Source organism: Phascolarctos cinereus, unplaced genomic scaffold, assembly GCF_003287225.1.
Source record: "Phascolarctos cinereus isolate Bilbo 61053 unplaced genomic scaffold, phaCin_HiC Scaffold_4;HRSCAF=312, whole genome shotgun sequence".
Lineage (NCBI taxonomy): Eukaryota > Metazoa > Chordata > Mammalia > Diprotodontia > Phascolarctidae > Phascolarctos > Phascolarctos cinereus.
The window spans coordinates 567,785,418-567,804,467 of NW_027555847.1; the positions used below are offsets into that span (position 1 = coordinate 567,785,418).

General features: G+C 36.5%; 1 protein-coding gene across 3 annotated transcripts in view; it reads right to left on the reverse strand.

The window, feature by feature from the left end:
• The window catches only part of RIOK1 (RIO kinase 1), a 140,090-nt gene that overhangs the window by 15,445 nt on the left and 105,595 nt on the right, over positions 1-19,050 (reverse strand). For all 3 annotated transcript variants that reach the window (XM_078153625.1, XM_021009875.2, XM_021009876.2), the window contains 6 exons: positions 16,050-16,140; positions 15,243-15,312; positions 13,447-13,489; positions 4,579-4,671; positions 280-392; positions 97-177 (listed from right to left, as the gene is read on the reverse strand). In XM_078153625.1, coding sequence (XP_078009751.1) covers positions 97-177; positions 280-392; positions 4,579-4,671; positions 13,447-13,489; positions 15,243-15,312; positions 16,050-16,140 — 491 coding nt within the window. The remainder of the gene's footprint in view (positions 1-96; positions 178-279; positions 393-4,578; positions 4,672-13,446; positions 13,490-15,242; positions 15,313-16,049; positions 16,141-19,050) is intronic.

The following is a 19,050-nucleotide window of genomic DNA, read 5'->3' on the forward strand; positions in this document are numbered from 1 at the left end:
AAATGTTCATTTGTAAAAGGCATGGGCAGATTTCCACATATGGGCTATAATATACAGATATACAAAAGTGATAAACACAAGAAATAAAACTGTTACCTTATTAAATTCCTCATTTCCTTTTCTGCCCAAGTTTGCACCATTTTCCTGGGGTTTCCTTTACAATAGCCATGACGAAACCTGAAAAATGTAACTCAATACAGTTCCATCTTAAAATTTAGAGGCACATTTCTATATTTGATGTACACAGCCAAAATGAAACAAACTGTAATTAAAACTCACCTGAATTCTCCACTTACATACTTATCCCTATCCTTGAACACCAAAATTGAAGTTTTATAAATCTTGATTGCTCTGTTCTCCCCATCTGTCGTGCTGGCATGATACACATTAGCCTAATGTAATCCAAAGCAAAATGTACATGACTGAGATTCTGTGTGAAATAACTATAGAACACTTAGCTATTTTGCTATTACTCTGCCCTCAAAGATAGAAAATAATTAACTTTTTTGGAATATGGCGTAGAAATTCAATATGCAAATATAAGCGGTACCGTTCAAAAATGAACATGCATTATTACATCTACTGACATTTAAATTGGAATATATGATATGATATGATAAAAAGACATTTAAATGTATTTGCTCATTCATTCTAAAATTAGGCATCCAGTTAAGCAGAGCATTGTGCTGGGAATATCATCTGAGGTTAAGATACAGACCCTGACTTCATGTAAAAAATATAAACAACTATAATAAAACATTACTAATAATGTTTACTAATTACTAATTACTAATTTACTAATTACTAATAATAAAAGATTACTAAATAAATGAATTAGATGTAAAAACAAAGTGAAGGCTAAAGGTCATTATCAACAAGGACTATTAGGGAAGGTTTATGGAGAAGGTGATACAACCTATATTTTTAAAAATGTAGAGGAACTTGACAAAGAGGGAGAAAGAAGAGCATTTCAGTCGTAGGAAACAGCAGAAGCAAAGGCAAAGTAGTGAGAAAACAGAAGGCACATTCAAAAGATAGATAGGAATTCAGTTTGGCTGGTAATGCGAGAAGAAAAGGCCTTAAATGCCAAGCAAAGGAGTTCAAATTTTATTTGGTGGGCAACAAGGATCTACTGAAAACTAAGCAGAGGAGTGAAAACTAGTTGGATTACTAAGTGGCAACTAAAAAGGATTACTCTTGGAGCAACGGAAGTATGGATTAGAAGGGGTAAAGAGTAGAATGGAAACAACTGGGAAGAAAATACTGCAATAATCCAGAAAGGTGGTAATGACAGCACTATCCTAGGTGATACCACTAGGAACACAGAAGAGAGGAAAGGGACAGAAAAAAGGGAAAGAAAAAATCAATAGATTCACTACCAGATCAGAAATGTTGGGAAAACTGGAAAGCAGCCCAGCAGAAATTGAGTTTAGACCAACATCTCACACTACAAGTTCCAAATCGTACCTGACCTCGATAGAAAAGGTCATATCATAAACAAATTAGAGAAGCAAAGAAGGAAATACTTTCCCCAGTTACAGATAGGGGAAAAGTTCATGACATGTATATAGAAAGGATCACAGAAGATAAAATCGGCAACTTTGATTATATAAAAGTTTTTGTATAAACAAAATCAATGCAGATAAAATTAGAGTGAAAAGTTAACTGGAAAAAAATCTTTGCACCAAATTTTTCTGATAATGGTATAATATCCAAGATATAAAGAATGGATTCAAATACATAAGAATGATACCCATTCCCCAATAGGTAAATGGCCAAAAGACATGAACGGGCAATTCTCACAGGAAGAAATTATGAAAAGTTATATAAAAATTGCTCCAAGTCTTAATTTTACAAATTGCATATTAAAACAAATCTCAGGTTCCACTTCTTACCCATCAGACTGGAGAAATAAGAAAGAGGAAAAATTGTAATTTTTGGAGGGACTAAGGTCAAAAAAAAGCAACTCAAAATATTACTGGTAGAGCTATGAACTGATCTAGCTATTCTAGGAAGAAATGTGGAACTATACTCAAAAAAAAAATCACTAAACTGTGCACAGACTTTGACCAAGTGATACCACTACCAGACCTATTCCTCAAAGAAATCAAAGGAAAAGTCAAAGGAGTCATTATGGTAAAATACATCTATACACACACACACACACACACACACACACACACCACACACACACACATATATGCATATATATACACATATATGCATATACATACATATACACACATATATGTGTATGTGTGTGTGTGTATATATATATATATATATATGTATGCATGTATCAGCTCTTTCTGTAGCAGCAAAAAACTAGAAAATATGCCTATATATAGATATTTATATATCTGTATCTATACACATAAGCTCTTTCTGTAGTAGCAAAAAAACTAGAAAATAAGCCCAACGACTGGGGAAAGCCAGAACAAATTAAGGTATATGAATGTATAGTATGGTGCCATAAGAAATGACAAAAGGGACTGATTTCAAACAAACCAGGAAGAGTGATATGAACAGAAATCTGGAGAACTATTTATACAATAAAAACAACATTGAAAAGAAAAACAACTTTGAAAGCCTTAACTCCAGTCAATGCAATGACTAACCACAATTCCAAAGGTCCAGGGATAAATTATATCAACTACATTATGACAGCAAGGTTATAAATTCAAGGTACAGAATTAGACATATTTTTAAACATGGCCAATATAGGTATTCATTTTGTTCAACTATGCATATTAGGTACAAAAGTTTTATTTTCATTTTGACTGGGAAAAGGAAAAAGAAGATAGGTCAGAGTTGCCAAAACGAAAAATGGAAAGAAACAAAAAGTATGAGGCTCATTGCAGCATTTAAAGAAATGCATAGAAGAGGAATAGAAAGTCAGTAGGAAACACACATAAGCAGGACAACTTTGAAAGTAAAATGGTGAATTTATTACATACTTGAAAGCTGTTCATAATAAAGATTTACAGCATCATGTACAATCCTCTTCTGCTTTCTACAGGGAAATGCTCATCTTACTTAGTGTTAAGTTCAGAATAAAAAAAAATCAGCAACAACAAAAACACAGGACTGCTAAACATAGAAGACAGTTCGCAAAGGGGTGAGGAAAGATTGGATGGTATAGATGTACCAGGCAAAAACAATGTTTAAAGGAGTTAACCAGTAAAGGAAAGGAAAGAAATATCTGGATGGAGCAGAAGGGAAGGGCTTTGTTTAGGGTTAGGAAGACCTGAATAGGTCTATAAATGGAAGGAAGCCAATGGAGAGGGAGACTGTAGGAATTGTAGGACCATATATTGAGAGTTGAAAAGAATCTTTGATAAAGGGGAGCACTGCTGAAACAGTAACAGCTGAAACTGCTGAAACAAGATCCTAGAGATTAGCAGGAATAGGATGAATGGCATCGATGGAGGGATTAACTTAATGAGAAATAAGAATATTTCCTTTTCTGTGACATAGTATCTCTTCTTGACTATACAAAGTACTCATTATCCATCCCAAACAATGTTATTAAATAACATTTAGAACTTTATTATGCATGGTATTTCTTTTGTTCTTTGTACTGTAATTCTGTATTTTCTCTTGAAAAGAAGATAAGCTCCTTAACAGGAAGGGTCAGGTCTCATGCTTTTTTCTCATGTCCCATGGTACCTAGTACAAGATTAGGCAAGGATATTGAAATACTTAAACTGAATTCCTGGAGGCAGAATGAACAAACATTTAGGCTCTCATAAAAATCAGTACACCAATGGCAACTTAAGTGAAAACTCAGGAACTAGAAATGTAGATCCCACCAGAAATGTGCTAATTTGATTTACAGTCATGAATAAAGTGCTTTGCTTTTCTGTCCAGGTGGCTATTTTCAAATCTATCCTTAGTTTACAAGGGACATGAGTACTTTACTTTGTCTTGTCCCTGGGTACCATAGTTGGAAACTAAATGTACAGTGAACTTGTATTGGGAAATTAAAATAGAGTAAAATATTACATTTTTTAAAAAGGAACTAATACACCACAGGCCCCCCAACTTGCATAAATGCTTGGAGTGGCTTATTTCTTTCACATGCTGAATCCAAAAGAGGTATTATCATCACCAGACATTTCTACACTTGACTTGCAAAATATATTTCAATGTAAGCTACTTCCCCAAAGAAGTAGTTTAAAAAAAAAAAAGGAAACAAAAACTGTGACCATTTCCTCTCAGATATGCAAATAAAGGGAGAAGAAAAAAAGTCACTCATGGGAAATATTCTAATTCCTATCCCCTAGTAAATGGTTTGAGCAGGAATTAGGTATTTAGGTATTTGCCAGTCAGATGACAACGATGAGTCAACACACTTTGAAGTGTCAGTTACCCAATCAGCACCCTATTTTGGAGCAGTGACTGGGGTAGTATAAGAGCATAATTCATGTGTATAACTGTCTATCTGCTTTACCTATCAATAAGGCCAATTCTTGCCACTTAGTAAACAAACATTTCATCCTAAAAACAAAATCTATTTGGTTTCCAGGGGGAAAAAAAACCCACAGAAACATTTAACTTTCCAAAGACAAAGCTTACTTCTTTTCCTGTGCTGATACAACCATTTATCTGTGATATGACTCCTCTGCTTAACATCTTGAACAAAGTTATTCGAGTTCTTGAATCCAGCACCTTCAAGAAAAAATGGAGAAAATTAAGACATCAAAAAGATTGATTTACCTAGACTCAAATATCATTTGGTTAAAACTGCATAAAGTGAAGAAATGAAATATAAAGCATATTTCTATACTGGGAGAGTAAAATGAGATTCACTCTTATACTACCTTTACTTCTTCAAATTTATCTAGATATAATATGAGGCCAGGACCAGAATGATCAGCAAGTGAATGGCCTTATTCAGTCACAGAGATCAAAGTTTTTATCCACTCATCAAAGGAGTTCATAAGTTGAAACTAGGAAATTGGATGGGTAGATATAGGACTTTTCCATAAAATCAGTGTCCAGGCCAGTTGGAGAGAACTCAGAGGCATCTTGCCTTATCTGCCCCTCCTCCATTGTCCCTCTAGGCAACAATTATAGTCTCATACTTTCTATGCAATATTCAGCATTTATTCAACAAACATTTATTAATGGGTACAATGCTCTATGACCATTGTGGCTTAATCAGTTTATGGTGAGGTCTTCCCAGAATGATAACCTAGATAAGCCATCTCTGATCCTGTAGTCTTAAACACCTTTTTTCAGCTGCCTCCTGACTTCACTCCTGTGGGTTCCTTTTCCCGTTGATAAATTCTTCCCAGAATCTCCATTTTGGGAAAGAGCCCCAGACTAGGCAAATCTGATTCTTCAGACTTAGTCACCATGCTTCAACTGCCTCCTGAAAATATTCCTGAGGGACCCTGCTCTCATTAATGAGTTCTTTCCAGGACCTCCATTTGGGAGAAGATCAGACATCACTCATTTCCAGATTTAGCCACCATGTCCCCACTTAGTTACCACCTCCCCCCAGAACAATAAAAACAAATTGCAATTTTACTGCATCAAGCAGAAAAAACCTAAAGAAAACAAGAGAGGATTTCCAGATAATGTGTTCATGTGACCAAGAAAATGGAAGATTAGACTCTGATCCTCACACCACTCCAAAATAAGATTTAAGCACAGGAGTTAAAGCAATTTCAGTTGTCTCCACAGTGTTAGAATTCCAACAAAATCACAGCAGAAGAAAGCTAATCCTTAACCCACTCACTTAGCACCCTTTCACCCTCACCAGATCTGGTTGGAATCTGCAGCACAGAAGTGGTCTGTACTGTAACAGCACCCAAAAAATTTAGGAACAGAGGAAACAGAGGCAGGATGCCGGTATGTATGTGGATCCACCAGCCCTGAAGCAAAGAGGACTGTCATTAAATGGACCAATTCACCTTTCAAGCTCCCTCAGTTGCCTCTCCCCTCTGACTAGAGGCCTGTAAGGTACAGTACTAAACTCCTCCCAAAGCATTCCTTTATAGGGGGCTCTGAACTTTCAGAACTTTTCCAGGTAACTTCAATCAGCAGCTCTGTTTTATTTTCATTCCATGAATCATCACTGCCCCTGAGCTGGGAACCTCCTGGTGGCTCCCCATCTCCCCCAGTTTTCAGCTTCCTTTTTTGTATTATCTTTCCCCATTACATTGTAAGCTCCTTGAGGGCAGAGATTATCTTTAATTTTTTTTTTATTCCCAGGGCTTAGTACAGTGCCTGGCACATAGTAGGCATTTAATAAATGTTTACTGAATTGAACTGAATTAGTTCTACCCCTCAAGTGCCAGATCACCTTGTCTCCTGCAGAACTTGTACTTAGGCCAAGCAGCAACAGTTAGAACTGAACACAGAACAAGTGATTGGCTTAGGATCGGAAAAGGAGCACAACACAAGCCTGTATATTGTTACCCTATTTACTTAAATTATAAGCAGAGTACCATCATATGAAATGCCAGACTGGATGAATTAAAAGCCAGATTTAAGGTGGCAGGGAGAAACATCAACAATCTCAGATATGCAGATGATACCACTCTGATAGCAGAAAGTGAAGAATTAAGAAGCCTCTTGATAACAGTGAAAGAGGAGACTGTAAAAGCTAGCCTGAAGCTTAACATCAAAAAAAAAAATGAAGTTCTTGACAACTTCCTGGCAAATAAAGGGAGAAGAAATGGAAGCAGTGTCAGATTTCATATTCTTAGGCTCAAAGCCTAAGCAACTGCAGCCATGAAATTAAGATGCTTAGGAAGGAAAGCTATGGCAAATCAGGAAAGCATACTAAAAAACAGAGACACCACCTTGCCTATAAAAGATCTGTATAATCAAAGCTATAGTTTTTTCAACAGCAAAGTATGGCTGTGAGAGTTGGACTATAAGGAACACCTAGTGCTGCAGATCTGACAGTTCTGAATTATGGTTCTGGAGAAGACTTGAGAGTCCCTTAGATAGGAGATCAAACCAGTCAATATTTAAAGAAGTTAATTCAGGCTATTTACTGGAAGATCAAATAGAAGCCGAAACTTAAATACTCTGACTACATAATGAGAAGATGGGATTCGCTGGAAAAGATTTGGTATTGGGAAAGACTAAAGACAAAAGGAAAAGGGGATGGCAAAGTATAAGACAGTGTTATGGAAAGAACTAACATGAACTTGGACAGACTTCAGGAAATAGTGGAGAACAGAGGGGCTTTTGGTCCATAGCATCACAAAGAGTCAGTCACAACTGAAAAAACCAAACAACAACAAAAGTTCTAACCCCCCAGAAGTCACTGGACCAGAGACCAAGGCCAGTAGAACGTGAATTGCCCAGTGTGGGAAGAGGCTGATTCAGCTTTGAGGCCCAGTATCAAAGCTTTAAAGACTTTAATGCCAAAGAGGAAGGAGCCATAAAGTGAGGAATAGAAGAATATAAATTTAAAAAGTAATTACCAAAGATCTCAGGAGGAAGAAAGCTCAAAGATCATAAGCAAAAACAGATTAACCAAAAGGCACAATAGTAACAGTGGGGAAGATGGCCTTCAGATCATCTAAATGAGTATTAACATCTTTAAAAAAATATTACAAATCAAGAAAACAAACCAATACCGAGAAGGATCTAGTGAATTCCCAAGAGAGCATGGAAACACAGAAGGATATTCCCAAACTGCTTAAAAGAGAAATGAGAATTGTAAAAGCAGAACTTTCACAACAGAAATACTTGGTAGAACAGAAAAATTTGAATCCACACCAGCAAATCTCACCAAAGAAACAAAATGAGAGCATGATGGATAGAGAATGCAAATACACAGAAGTGAAAGGTAATTAGGAAGAAGGGCAAAAAGCAATAACAATAAAAGAAAACATGATCTCTATACAAGAAAATAGATTGACCTAGAAGATAAGATATGTAAGGACAACTGAAGCATCTCTCATCTCTCACAGCACAGAAGTCAAAAAACCTGATCGTGCAAGAAATACAAAAAAAAAAAGTCCAGAACTTCTGAACACAAAAACCAATAAACACCAATTAACCCAAAGTACCAATCAAAAGAATCTACAGACTGTCTCTAGAAAAAAATCCTATGCTTAAAATTCCAATTATATTTAAATTTAATCATTTCAATGATAAATTCCACAAGCAATCAAAAGCAACCCTTCAAATATAAAGGAAAGGAAATTTGAATATGACAAGACTACTCTGTAGCAAGGAGAAACAGCAGGAAGGAATGGAGTATGTTCCAAAGAGCAAAGGGGCTTAAGATGAACTGCAGGGTGGCACACCCAGAAAACCTGAGCCCATTCACTAGTGAACAGCAAAAGTTCAATAAAAAAGAGGAATTTGAAACAATCTTACAAGAAAACCAGACTAGCATTATTTGCTTTGCAAACATCCCAGACAACAGAAAAACAAGAAAAATAAATTAATACAACCAAGGTAAAGAAATTAATTATATCCTCAGGGGAAAAATACTAAAAAGATAAAGACAGCTATGTAGTTAATAACAAAAACAATAAAATAAAAGGAGACCACAGATTTCTTTGTAAAAGTACACAAGTAAACAAGGATGAAGGCTAAGTCAAATATAAAGTAGGAAAACAGACTATGTCTCAACATCATAGATTATGTCTCAACATCCCACCTACAAGGGAGTGGGGGGTGGGTGGGGGGTGGGGGGTGCATGAGACTAACCTGAAAAATAGAAGGATACATAAAAGGAGAGGGAGGAGTAAGATGATAAAGGGAAATGTAATGTATCCTAATCAAGTCAATGGTTAATAATGAAGGGAGAATGACTCGTGGTCTCTCAGGAAGAGGGCCTACAGGAGAATGAATATAGAGAACAAGGGTAAGAAAAAGGGAAATCTTTTGACGGGTGGGAGATGGTGAAAATAAAATAAAAATGACAATACTACCAAAATTAATTTACACTTTTACTGCTATGCCAATCAAATTATCTTTTTAATATAAATTTATTTTTAGTTTTCAACATTCACTTCCACAAGTTTTTGAGTTCCAAATTTTCACCCCATCTTCCCCCCCCCAAGATGGCACACATTCTGAATATCCCTTACCCTAGTCTGTCCTCTCTTCTATCTCTCTCCCCTTCTATTTTCCTGTAGGGCAGGACAGACTTCTGTATCCCATTTCCTATATTTCTTATTTCCCAGTAGCATGTGAAAACATTTTTTTAAAAACATATGTTTTTAATACTTTAGGTTTCAAATTTTCTGTCTTCCTCCCTCCCCACCCACCCTCACTGAAAAGGCAAGCAACTCAATATAGGTTGTACATGTGCAGCTATGCAAAACACTTCCATAGTAGACACACTGTGAAAAACTAACTCTATTTCCCTTAATCCTATCCTGCCCTCCCATTTATTCTATTCTTTCTTTTGACCCTGTCCCTCCTCAGAAGTATTTGCTTCTGATTACCCTCTTTCCCAATCTGCCCTCCTCTCTATCATCCCCCTGTTCTCTTGTCCCCTTCTCCCCCTATTTTCCTGTAGGGTAAGATAGATTTCCATACCCAATTGAGTGTGTATGTTATTCCCTCCTTAAGCCAAATCCTATGAGAATAAGATTCACTCATTCCCTCTCACCTTCCCCTGTTTCCCCTTCCACTGTAAGAGACTTTTCTGTTTTTTTTTTTGAGATAATTTACCCCATTCTACCTCTCCCTTTCTTCTTCTCCGAGTATAATCCTCTCACATCCCTTAATTTTATTCTCCAGATATGACCCCTTAATCTTCAGCTCACCCTGTGCCCTCTATCTATCTATCTATCTACATATACACACATATAATTTTTTTCCTTCAACTACCTTGATATTGACAAAGGTCTCATGAGTTATAAATACCATCTTTCCATGCAGGGAGGTAAACAGTTCAATCTTAATAAGTCTCTTATGATTTCTCTTTCCTGTTTACCTCTTCATGTTCCACTTGAGTCCTGTATTTGAAAGTCAAATTTTCTATTCAGCTCTGGTCTTTTCATCAAGAATGCTTAAAAGTCCTCTATTTCACTGAATGACCATTTTTTCCCCCTGAAGGATTATACTCAGTTTTGCTAAGCAGGTGATTCTTGGTTGTAATCCTATCTCCTTTGCCCTCCAGTATATTATATTCCATGCCCTGTGGTCCTTTAATGTAGAAGCTGCTAAATCTTGTGTTATGCTGATTGTGTTTCCACAGTACTTCAATTGTTTCCTTCTGGCAGCTTGTAATATTTTCTCCTTGACTGTGAACTCTGGAATTTGGCTATAATATTTCTAGGAGTTTTCCTTTGGGGTAAAATAGCCATAGAAAGAATCTAATGATCACCTCCTGAAAAAGAACCCAAATTGAAAACACCCAGGAATATATTAGCCAAATTCCAAAATCACCACGTCAGAGAGAAAATACTGCAAAAGCAGCCAGAAAGAAACAATTTAAATATCGTGGAACCACAGTCAGGATTACACAGGATCTTGCAGCTTCTACATTAAAAGACTGTAGGGCGTGGAATATGATATTTGGTAAGGCAAAGGAGCTTAGATTACAATCAAGGATTAACTACCCAGCAAAAATGAATATGATCTTTCAGGGGAGGAAATGGATATTCAATGAAACAGGGGACTTCCATAGCTTCCTGATAAAAAGACCAGAGCTCAACAGAAAATTTGCTCTTCAAAGACAAGACTCAAGAGAGACATAAAAAGAGACAAAAAAAGGGGACAGAAATAAACATGTTATTAATAAGGGCAAACTGTTTACATCCCTACAAGGGAAGATGACACTCGTAACTCTTGAGAACTGTATTGTTACTACACCATGTTAAAGGGGCATACATAATGGGGGTGGGTACAAATTGACTTTGATGTAATGATAAAAAAAAATCTAATCAAGTGGGTTAAATGGATCCAAGTAAGTGAATTAATCTGATCTAAGAAAATGTACTGAGAGAAAAGGAAAGGAGGAGGCAGACAAGGGTAAATTACATCACAGGAAAAGGCACAAAAACCTACTACAGCAGAGGAAAAGAAGGGAGGGAGACGAGCATTGTTTGAACCTTACTCTCATCAGATTTGGCTCAAGAAGAGAATAACATGATCAGTTAGGTATAGAAATCTAACATGCCCTATAGGCAGTAGGAGGGAAAAGGGGAAAGAAAAGGGAGGGGGCTAATAGAAGGAAGGTGGGACTGAGGGAGGAGGTAGTCAAAAGCAAAACATTAGTGAGGAAAGGAAAGGAGAAAGAAAAGCATAAACAGGGGTGAAAAAGGATGCAGAGAAATTGTGAATGTGATATATGAATGTAATGGAATACTACTGTGTATAAGAAATGATGAACAGGCAGACTTCAGATAAACCTGGAAGGACTTGTATGGTTTGATGCTGAGTGAAGTGAGAAGAACCAGGAGAATGTTTTACACAGTAACAGCCACACTGTGTGATGACCGACTTTGATAGACTTAACCCCTCTCAGATATCTCCAAAAGCCTCATGATGGAAAATGCTATCCATATCCAAAGAAAAAACTATGGAGTTTGAATGCAGATCGAAGCATACTATTTGCTATTTTTTTCCTCTGTTGTATTCTGTTTCCTCTTTCTGGTGGTTCCTCCTATTAGTTCTAGTTCTTACTCACATCACTACTGATGTGAAAATGTTTAATAGGAATGTATATGTATAGCCTATATTAGATTGCACATCGTCTTGGGGAGGGAAGTAGGGAGGGGGAGAAAAATTTAAAACTCAAAAGCTTATGGAAGTGATTGTTGATAAATTTAAATAAATTAATGAAAAAAAGAACAGTTCATGACTAACTCTACTTCCTTAAAAAAAAAAAAAGAAATACTTAGAAAACTGGAAAGCAGAAATTAGGCTTAGATCAACTGTTGTTATTTAGTTATCCAGTTGTCTCCAACTCCTCGTGACACTGTATGGGGTTTTCTTGGCAAAGATACTGAAATGGCTTGCCATTTTCTTCTCCAGTGGATTAAGGCTAATAGAGGTTAAGTGACTTGCCTAGGATCACACAGCTACTAAGTGTCTGATTTGACCTCAGGTCTTCTTGACTCCAGGTCCAACACTCTATCCACTAAGCCACCTAGCTGACCCCACCTTATACCACATTCCACAATATATTCTAAATGGATACATGTCATTAACATTAAAGACCATGTCATAAACAAAAAAAAAATCAAAAGAGAAATAGAGCATATATCTTTCACAGCTATGGGTAGGAGATATATTCTTAAACAAATAAAGGATAAAAATAATCACAAAAGATAAAATAGATAAATGATTACATGTAAATGAGAAAGCTTCTGGAAAAAATAATGCACCCAGGATAAGAGAAGTGGTCAAATGAGAAAAAAATTTGAATTTTTTTGGTAATTTTTATGTATCTTGAATACCAAATCCTTAACATACATATGTATGTGAGTATACAGGATGTCCCAAAGTCTTAGTTCAGTCTTAAGCCACTAAAGCTTAAAACCGCACCAAGATATGTATGTGTAAACTATAAAACCAAAACTCATTTCCCAAGATGTAAATGATCAAAGGGTATGAACAAACAGTTCTCAAAAGAGAAATTACATACTATTAACAACCATATGAAAGAATATTCCAAATCATTAACAAGAGAAATACAAATCAAAACAACTGAAGTTTCAACCCATTCCCTGCAAATTGGTACTTCTGGCAAAAGATGGGGAATAGTCAACCCTGGAAGAAGATAGGCATACCAGTACACTCTTGCTGGAGCTATGAATCCGTACAACCATTTTGGAAAGCAACCTGCAATTATGCAAATAAAGTGAGTAATGTTCATACCATTTGACCAGAGATTCCACTAATAGACTCACACCAGGAAGAGGACTGATGAGAAGTTCCCAAAGACACCAAAATATTTATAGTAACACTCTTAGTGATAGCAAAAAATTAGAAACAAAGATGTCCATTGACCAGCGGATGCCTAAACAAATCGTGGTAAATGAGTGTAACAGAATATTATTATGTTGTGATGAATATGATGAAGCATGGAAAGATCTATACAAATTGATACAGTGTGAAACAAGCAAAGTCAAGAAAACAATGTAAACAATGATTACAAGATGAATGTTAAGAACCATCACACAAAAAAAAATCGAAGTGAAGGGTGCAAAATTGCAAAGAACAAGCATGGCTCCAAAGAAAACATCCAAGACATTTCCACCCCACCTCTTCGCAGAGGTGGGAGGTACACATTGCACACGTTTTCAGAATTCTGTGATATACTGATTAGTTTAGCTGATTTTTTTCCCTTTAAAAAAAATGTCATTTGTCATATGGGGTAGCCTAGCCCTCTGGGAGGAAAGGGATACTGGGGAAAATGTTAGTGATTTTTTAAAGAAAGATATCAATAAAAATTTATTTCTAAAAGGAAAATAACAAATACTCATTCAAAACATTTTAAAATGGTACCTGTTCCACCGTTGCTCTGTCTGCTTTATCTTTCACCCGATACCTAACCAAAAGAAAAAAGATACATGAACATACATGTGATGTCATAAATAGTTGTCATATTTTAATGAAATAAGAACTAAATAAAAAAGAAGCACAAATGACTGCATTGCTTCATTAAAAAACCCAAGCAGTTTCCTTATTCATGGGCAGGCTTATGTTTCTCACATTTCCAAGTTCTCCTCCTATGATACCAACCTCCTATTTCTTTTATTCTTAGCTCAGTTTGTACATGTCCACTCCCTTCAGTTTGCCTTCTAATATTTCCCTTCACCATCACTCTCATACAAGGAGCAGAGGGAAATGACTGAACTTTGAGTCACTGGATCCCAGTTCTAATCCCAGCTCTGTCACTTATCATCTATGTAACTTTGGGCAAGTCACTTAAATTCTCTGGGACTTGATCTCATCACCTCTAAGCAAGATGGGTGAAATGGATGGTTTCCTAAGGTCCCTCCTTCCAGCTCTAGATCCCACAAAGGCAGAAATTCTGAGAAAAAAGAAAAAAGCTTTCCCAACGGCCAAGAGACATCCTGGTCAATGTTCCTTAAGCAAGAAGCCTTAAGGAAATCAAGTAGCTAGAACTTATTAGATACGTCAAGGCCTTTTACAATAAATAGTATGTAACATCATTAAGAGCCAGCAATTTTAATAAGTGTTTGACTGTCTGCAGTAGATACAATGCTAGACTTGAAGTCACCAAAAGCCAACCTCAAGACCTGCCACTAACCCTTACAATCAATTACCTCACTGAATCTACTTTTCTCATCTATAAAATGGGCATAATTCCTCTAATATATACTTTGTAAGATTGCTGTGAGGCTCAAAGTGAGGCTCTAAAATCTTTCAAGTAGTATATAAATATTAATACCACCATTTAATTGACAGAATGCTTTGATTTCAGGGCTCTAGGAGTCCATGAGGAGAGAGGAAAACTCAACTTTTTCATTTCAGTTCATGGAATGGGTGTTGCCTCACATAAACTGAGATGAGACCTGGGAAAGATTTTAACTTAAGAAGGCCAAGGTCTCCCACTGCATTGGGGGCCATTGCCAGTCGTCCTGACCTATGTCTTGCTACTGGACTCTGATGACTCTGGAGTAGAGAGGCTGATGACTTTGCACAGTCCTGACTTGCTTAAATCCAATTCACTTGCAAGTCAAGACATCATCCTACTGATGTCACTGGTCCTCTCTGAGAATGAAGGATGAACAATAATCAGCTCTTGTAGATGTTAGTCTCTAACTTGGTTTCACTTCTAACTTCTTAAGAAGAGTATTTTGATTTGCAGAGTAGAAAGAACACTGGGACTTTAACCCAGAAAGCCTGCCAAGCCTGCCTTTAAGCCCTAGTTCTGCTGCTAAGTAGTGGCATGCCATACTCTTCTCCCAGTCCCTTAATCTGTTAGGCTTTGTCATCTGTAAAACAAGGATGCTGCCATGTCCTCTGCCTTTTGAGTTTATTATGCAGATCCAAAATAATAATTTACACAAATACCTTCGTAACTATAAAGTGCTCCATGTCAATTACTGTAATGATAATTTAATGAATAACAAGATTTATAAAATAAATTCAAGTGTCTACTAAATCTCCTTTGTGAAATTCAAACATTTATGACATATAGGTCTGCTTTCACTAGAAAGCCATGATCCTAAATCAGGATTGAACCTCTCGTAACAATGAAAGGAAATCATTTCAGGAATTCAAAAACTTGAATCTATAACAATAAGTTAGAAAGTTCTCAAAGTACTACTTACATATCTGCCTCCTTCTGTCTAGTCTTTTCAGTGACTTTATTTATAACAGAATCAGCAAGATGAAGTTTATCTAAAAGAAAAATGAGGTTAGCACAAAAAAAAGAGTTTTAATTTAGGGGAAAAAAATTTAAAAACATCTGACTTTTCTATTTTGTCCCTGTATGAAACTGGTCAAACAATCCAAGATATACTAGCCAATGACTGTATCTGTATTTGAATCAGATTAGATCTCCATTTAACTGAAGTTAAACTGAAACTGCTTCAAGTTAGGCTACAGACATAAATCACGATAAATTAATATAAGTCTGATTTCTAGGAAGAACTTCAGCTTCCATTCCATGCTAAAACTGAAGGACTAGAGACAACCAAAGGCAACTCTATCAATCTATTTCTGAGAGATAAGCAAGATCATATGGCATTTTTCAAAGATACAGAAACAATCACCTGAGACAGTGAGGAGTTCAAGAGGCATTTTCAATTAAATTTAATTAAATTCTGCTAATCAGCCTAACATTTGAGGAAAAACAGGTATGAAAGACAATAAAAACTGGATTCTACCATTCTTGCATTCTCAATACAATTGTAAAAGGTTAAGCTCCATTAAATCTGACACTTATACGCACAGACTCTAACTAGAATATGTGAGGTTTTATTGTTTCAAAACTGCATACCATTTCTATCATATCTGAGGAAACACAAAAGGGAGGAAATTCTTTCTGGCTGTCCTTAATTATAACTTGAGTCTTACTTCTGTGTAACCAGTTAGTTTATCACTTAAATTCATCTCTCGGGCATTTACAAACTCACCTAGATTAATTTTGTTCTCAAATTTTCTTAAGGCCTTGTCTGCTGGAGTTGACATTTTTGCTGAGTTGAAGTGACGAGGCTGTCGGTTAGCCTAGAAGAGATGTAGAAAACTTGCTTATAACACGAGTGGAATATTCAATTATTAAGACCTACATTTGTACCTACGTTTTGTGGTGTGTGTGTGTGTATACACACACACACACACACACACACACACACACACACACACATATAGGGTAGTGAACCATCAGTGAGGTTTTCTTAAATTTTAAAGAATGAGGAGGAGGTTGAAACTAATGTCTAATGAGGATTCTAGATGATCAGAAGCTTTCATCTATCTATGTCATACTATGTCTCTGAATACTATGAAGGATTTAAGAGTTCAATTTCAGTTAAGTTTTTCTAACTTGATGGGCTTACCTAGCTAAACCTTTAGAAAGGAGCATCTACCCCAAATGACACAAAAATGGGTCAACTTAATGCTAATATTCATTAGACATAGAGCACCTGAGAAATACCATTTTGTACAATGCCATCTAGCTTAGGACTATACGAAATGCTTCAACCTTCTCTCTCAGCAAATCCTTTCTGAAATTCTCAAGCAAAAATGATTTTCTGCCATCTCATCTTTCCTGAGGGAAGCTCCCTAAAGAGAGCCTAGGACAGTAAGCATTCAAACAGATTTATGTCCTCACCAATTCAGGAGCAACTTCCAACAATGCAGATCATAACCTACTAATGACCACCTAGCCTGTGAAAGTCTTATTCATGTTCACCTAAAAGTTCACCACAAGGTGTTATCTTACCATGCTAAGGGTCTTCCTTGCTTTCTTTCAACATCATGTTGAAATATCAATAACAATATCAATGAAGCACTTTGGTTGTTCACCTGTTTATCTCTTGCTTTCGCCTTATGACCAACCCATCTCATTTTCTATCATACGATTCTTCAGACACCCTTTACCCTTGTTCCTCTTTGGAGTTACTACTGGTCATGTATAACAGCCTGCTTGTCAGTGTCACATCACTTTCCGATATTTATCTTTAGTTCTTTAGACATAGTAGTGGTGTTTCATAACTCACTGCTGCTGTATAGCAACACCAGTAAAATATGAACATTAAAAAGGTGGGTTGTTGTATAGCAACACCAGTATTAAAAAGGTAGGTCTTTGTTTTCATATGAAGCTTGGGGTCACTAAAAGAGCTTGTAATTCCCTAAAAGTCATTCAGTCCTCTCTTCCCCTCCTTTTCAAATCTGATTCCAGCTCACTGTCTATCTGACTATATACACCCTGTTGGACAACTTTTATTGAGCTGTTGAAATACGAGCATTCTTCATGCTGAGCACTCTTCATTCACTCTTCCAAAAGAAGTTGACTTCATCAACTTAGTCTTTCTAGTATGAATGAACAGGCCAAACTCCTTTGAGGGATTACAGATCTCTTTCAGGAGGCTCTGCCATACCCTGGGGGATGATGCAGTCAGCCCAATGCCATCTGCAAACAGGACCATCTAGAATACCTCATCATCAAGAGAAATGGATGGACACTGCACTTTTATCTCTTCCCATCATCACAGTGGGGAATCTTTGGTGAGAATACATCTCATTGTTTTATGCTTCCACTGACATTTTTTGTTATTAAACAGAGTTATTACTGTTATCGCATCTTCCAAAGAATCTTGGATCACAATGTATGAATAAGAGACATTTTTTCTATAGAAGAGCTCATATGGTGGCATATATGTTCTACCAAATCAAATGCTTTTTTCTTAATTAACAATTAGCACAGTGGGCTCATATATTCTTTACATTTCAGTTAACTGTGAGATGGTAAAGATGTGGTCCAATATTGACCATCACTTGAAAATGCCTGATTTATTTTCCAATGATACTTTCATTAAAGAAGCCCTTAATTTATGTGTATGTGTGTGTGTGTGTATATGCACACACACACACACACACATACACATATATATAAGCATGTATATGTCCATATATCTATTTATTTATATAAAACTCTCAAAGATTTTCCATAGATGGGACAGCAGGAATACAGGTCAGTATTTAACCTGATCTTTTCTTGGTTACTTTTTTTCCTGTATTAACAAGATTTGATATTTCTCCATATCTTTGGTATCATTGCTTCTTTCTCTCTTCTCCCTCTTTTAGACACATCTCTATTACTTGTATGTCAAATATAAAAACCTCGATTTGGCTTCCAAAGCCATTCATAAGCTGATCCATTCATAGCTTCCTAGTCTCACATTTCACTCCCTTCCTCCTTGCTGTTCCTCACACAAGAAACACCATCTCCCAATTCCAAGTATTTTCACTGCTATTCTCCATACCTGGGACTCTCTCCCTCCTCAGCTCCACCTCCAGGTTGCCCTGGCTTCCCTCATATTTTATCTATAGTCCCATCTTCCACAAGAAACCTTTCCCAGTCTTCCTCAATCTTAATCTCTTCCCTCTGAGACTATCCCCCTGTTTAAACATAGTTATTTGAATACTGTCTCCTCCACCAGACTACGAGCTCTTTTAAGAACAGGTGTTGGTTTTTTTTTTTTTTACCTTTCTTTGTATTCCCAGCGCTTAGCTTTTTGACTAATTCACAAATGTATTGCCTCTTTACATACTTGATCCATTCCAAATATTTTTTGTGTTTTTATTCTCTTCTGGTGCCCTCTCTACCTCTTCTGCAAGCACCTCAGAGATTGACGTTGAGGTCCAAATGTAGTAGTTCCATTCTCCTTGATAGAGAAGTTTGATAAAAACCGTTTGTGCAAATCTTTTGCATTTTCTATTGGTAGTCCTTGAATGTTCTTCTTTGAATGGCCTTGGGATGATTGCTTAGTTGGATATCTTGCCAAGTTTTCTTAAAAATGGGTGCCACCCACTGTTTCTCTCTCCTTTTTTTGGGGGGGGCAATTGGGTTCTCTCTCCTTTTTAAGAGGATACTTCTCTTAACTATTTGCCACCCTTCTTTGTAAGGATTTACAA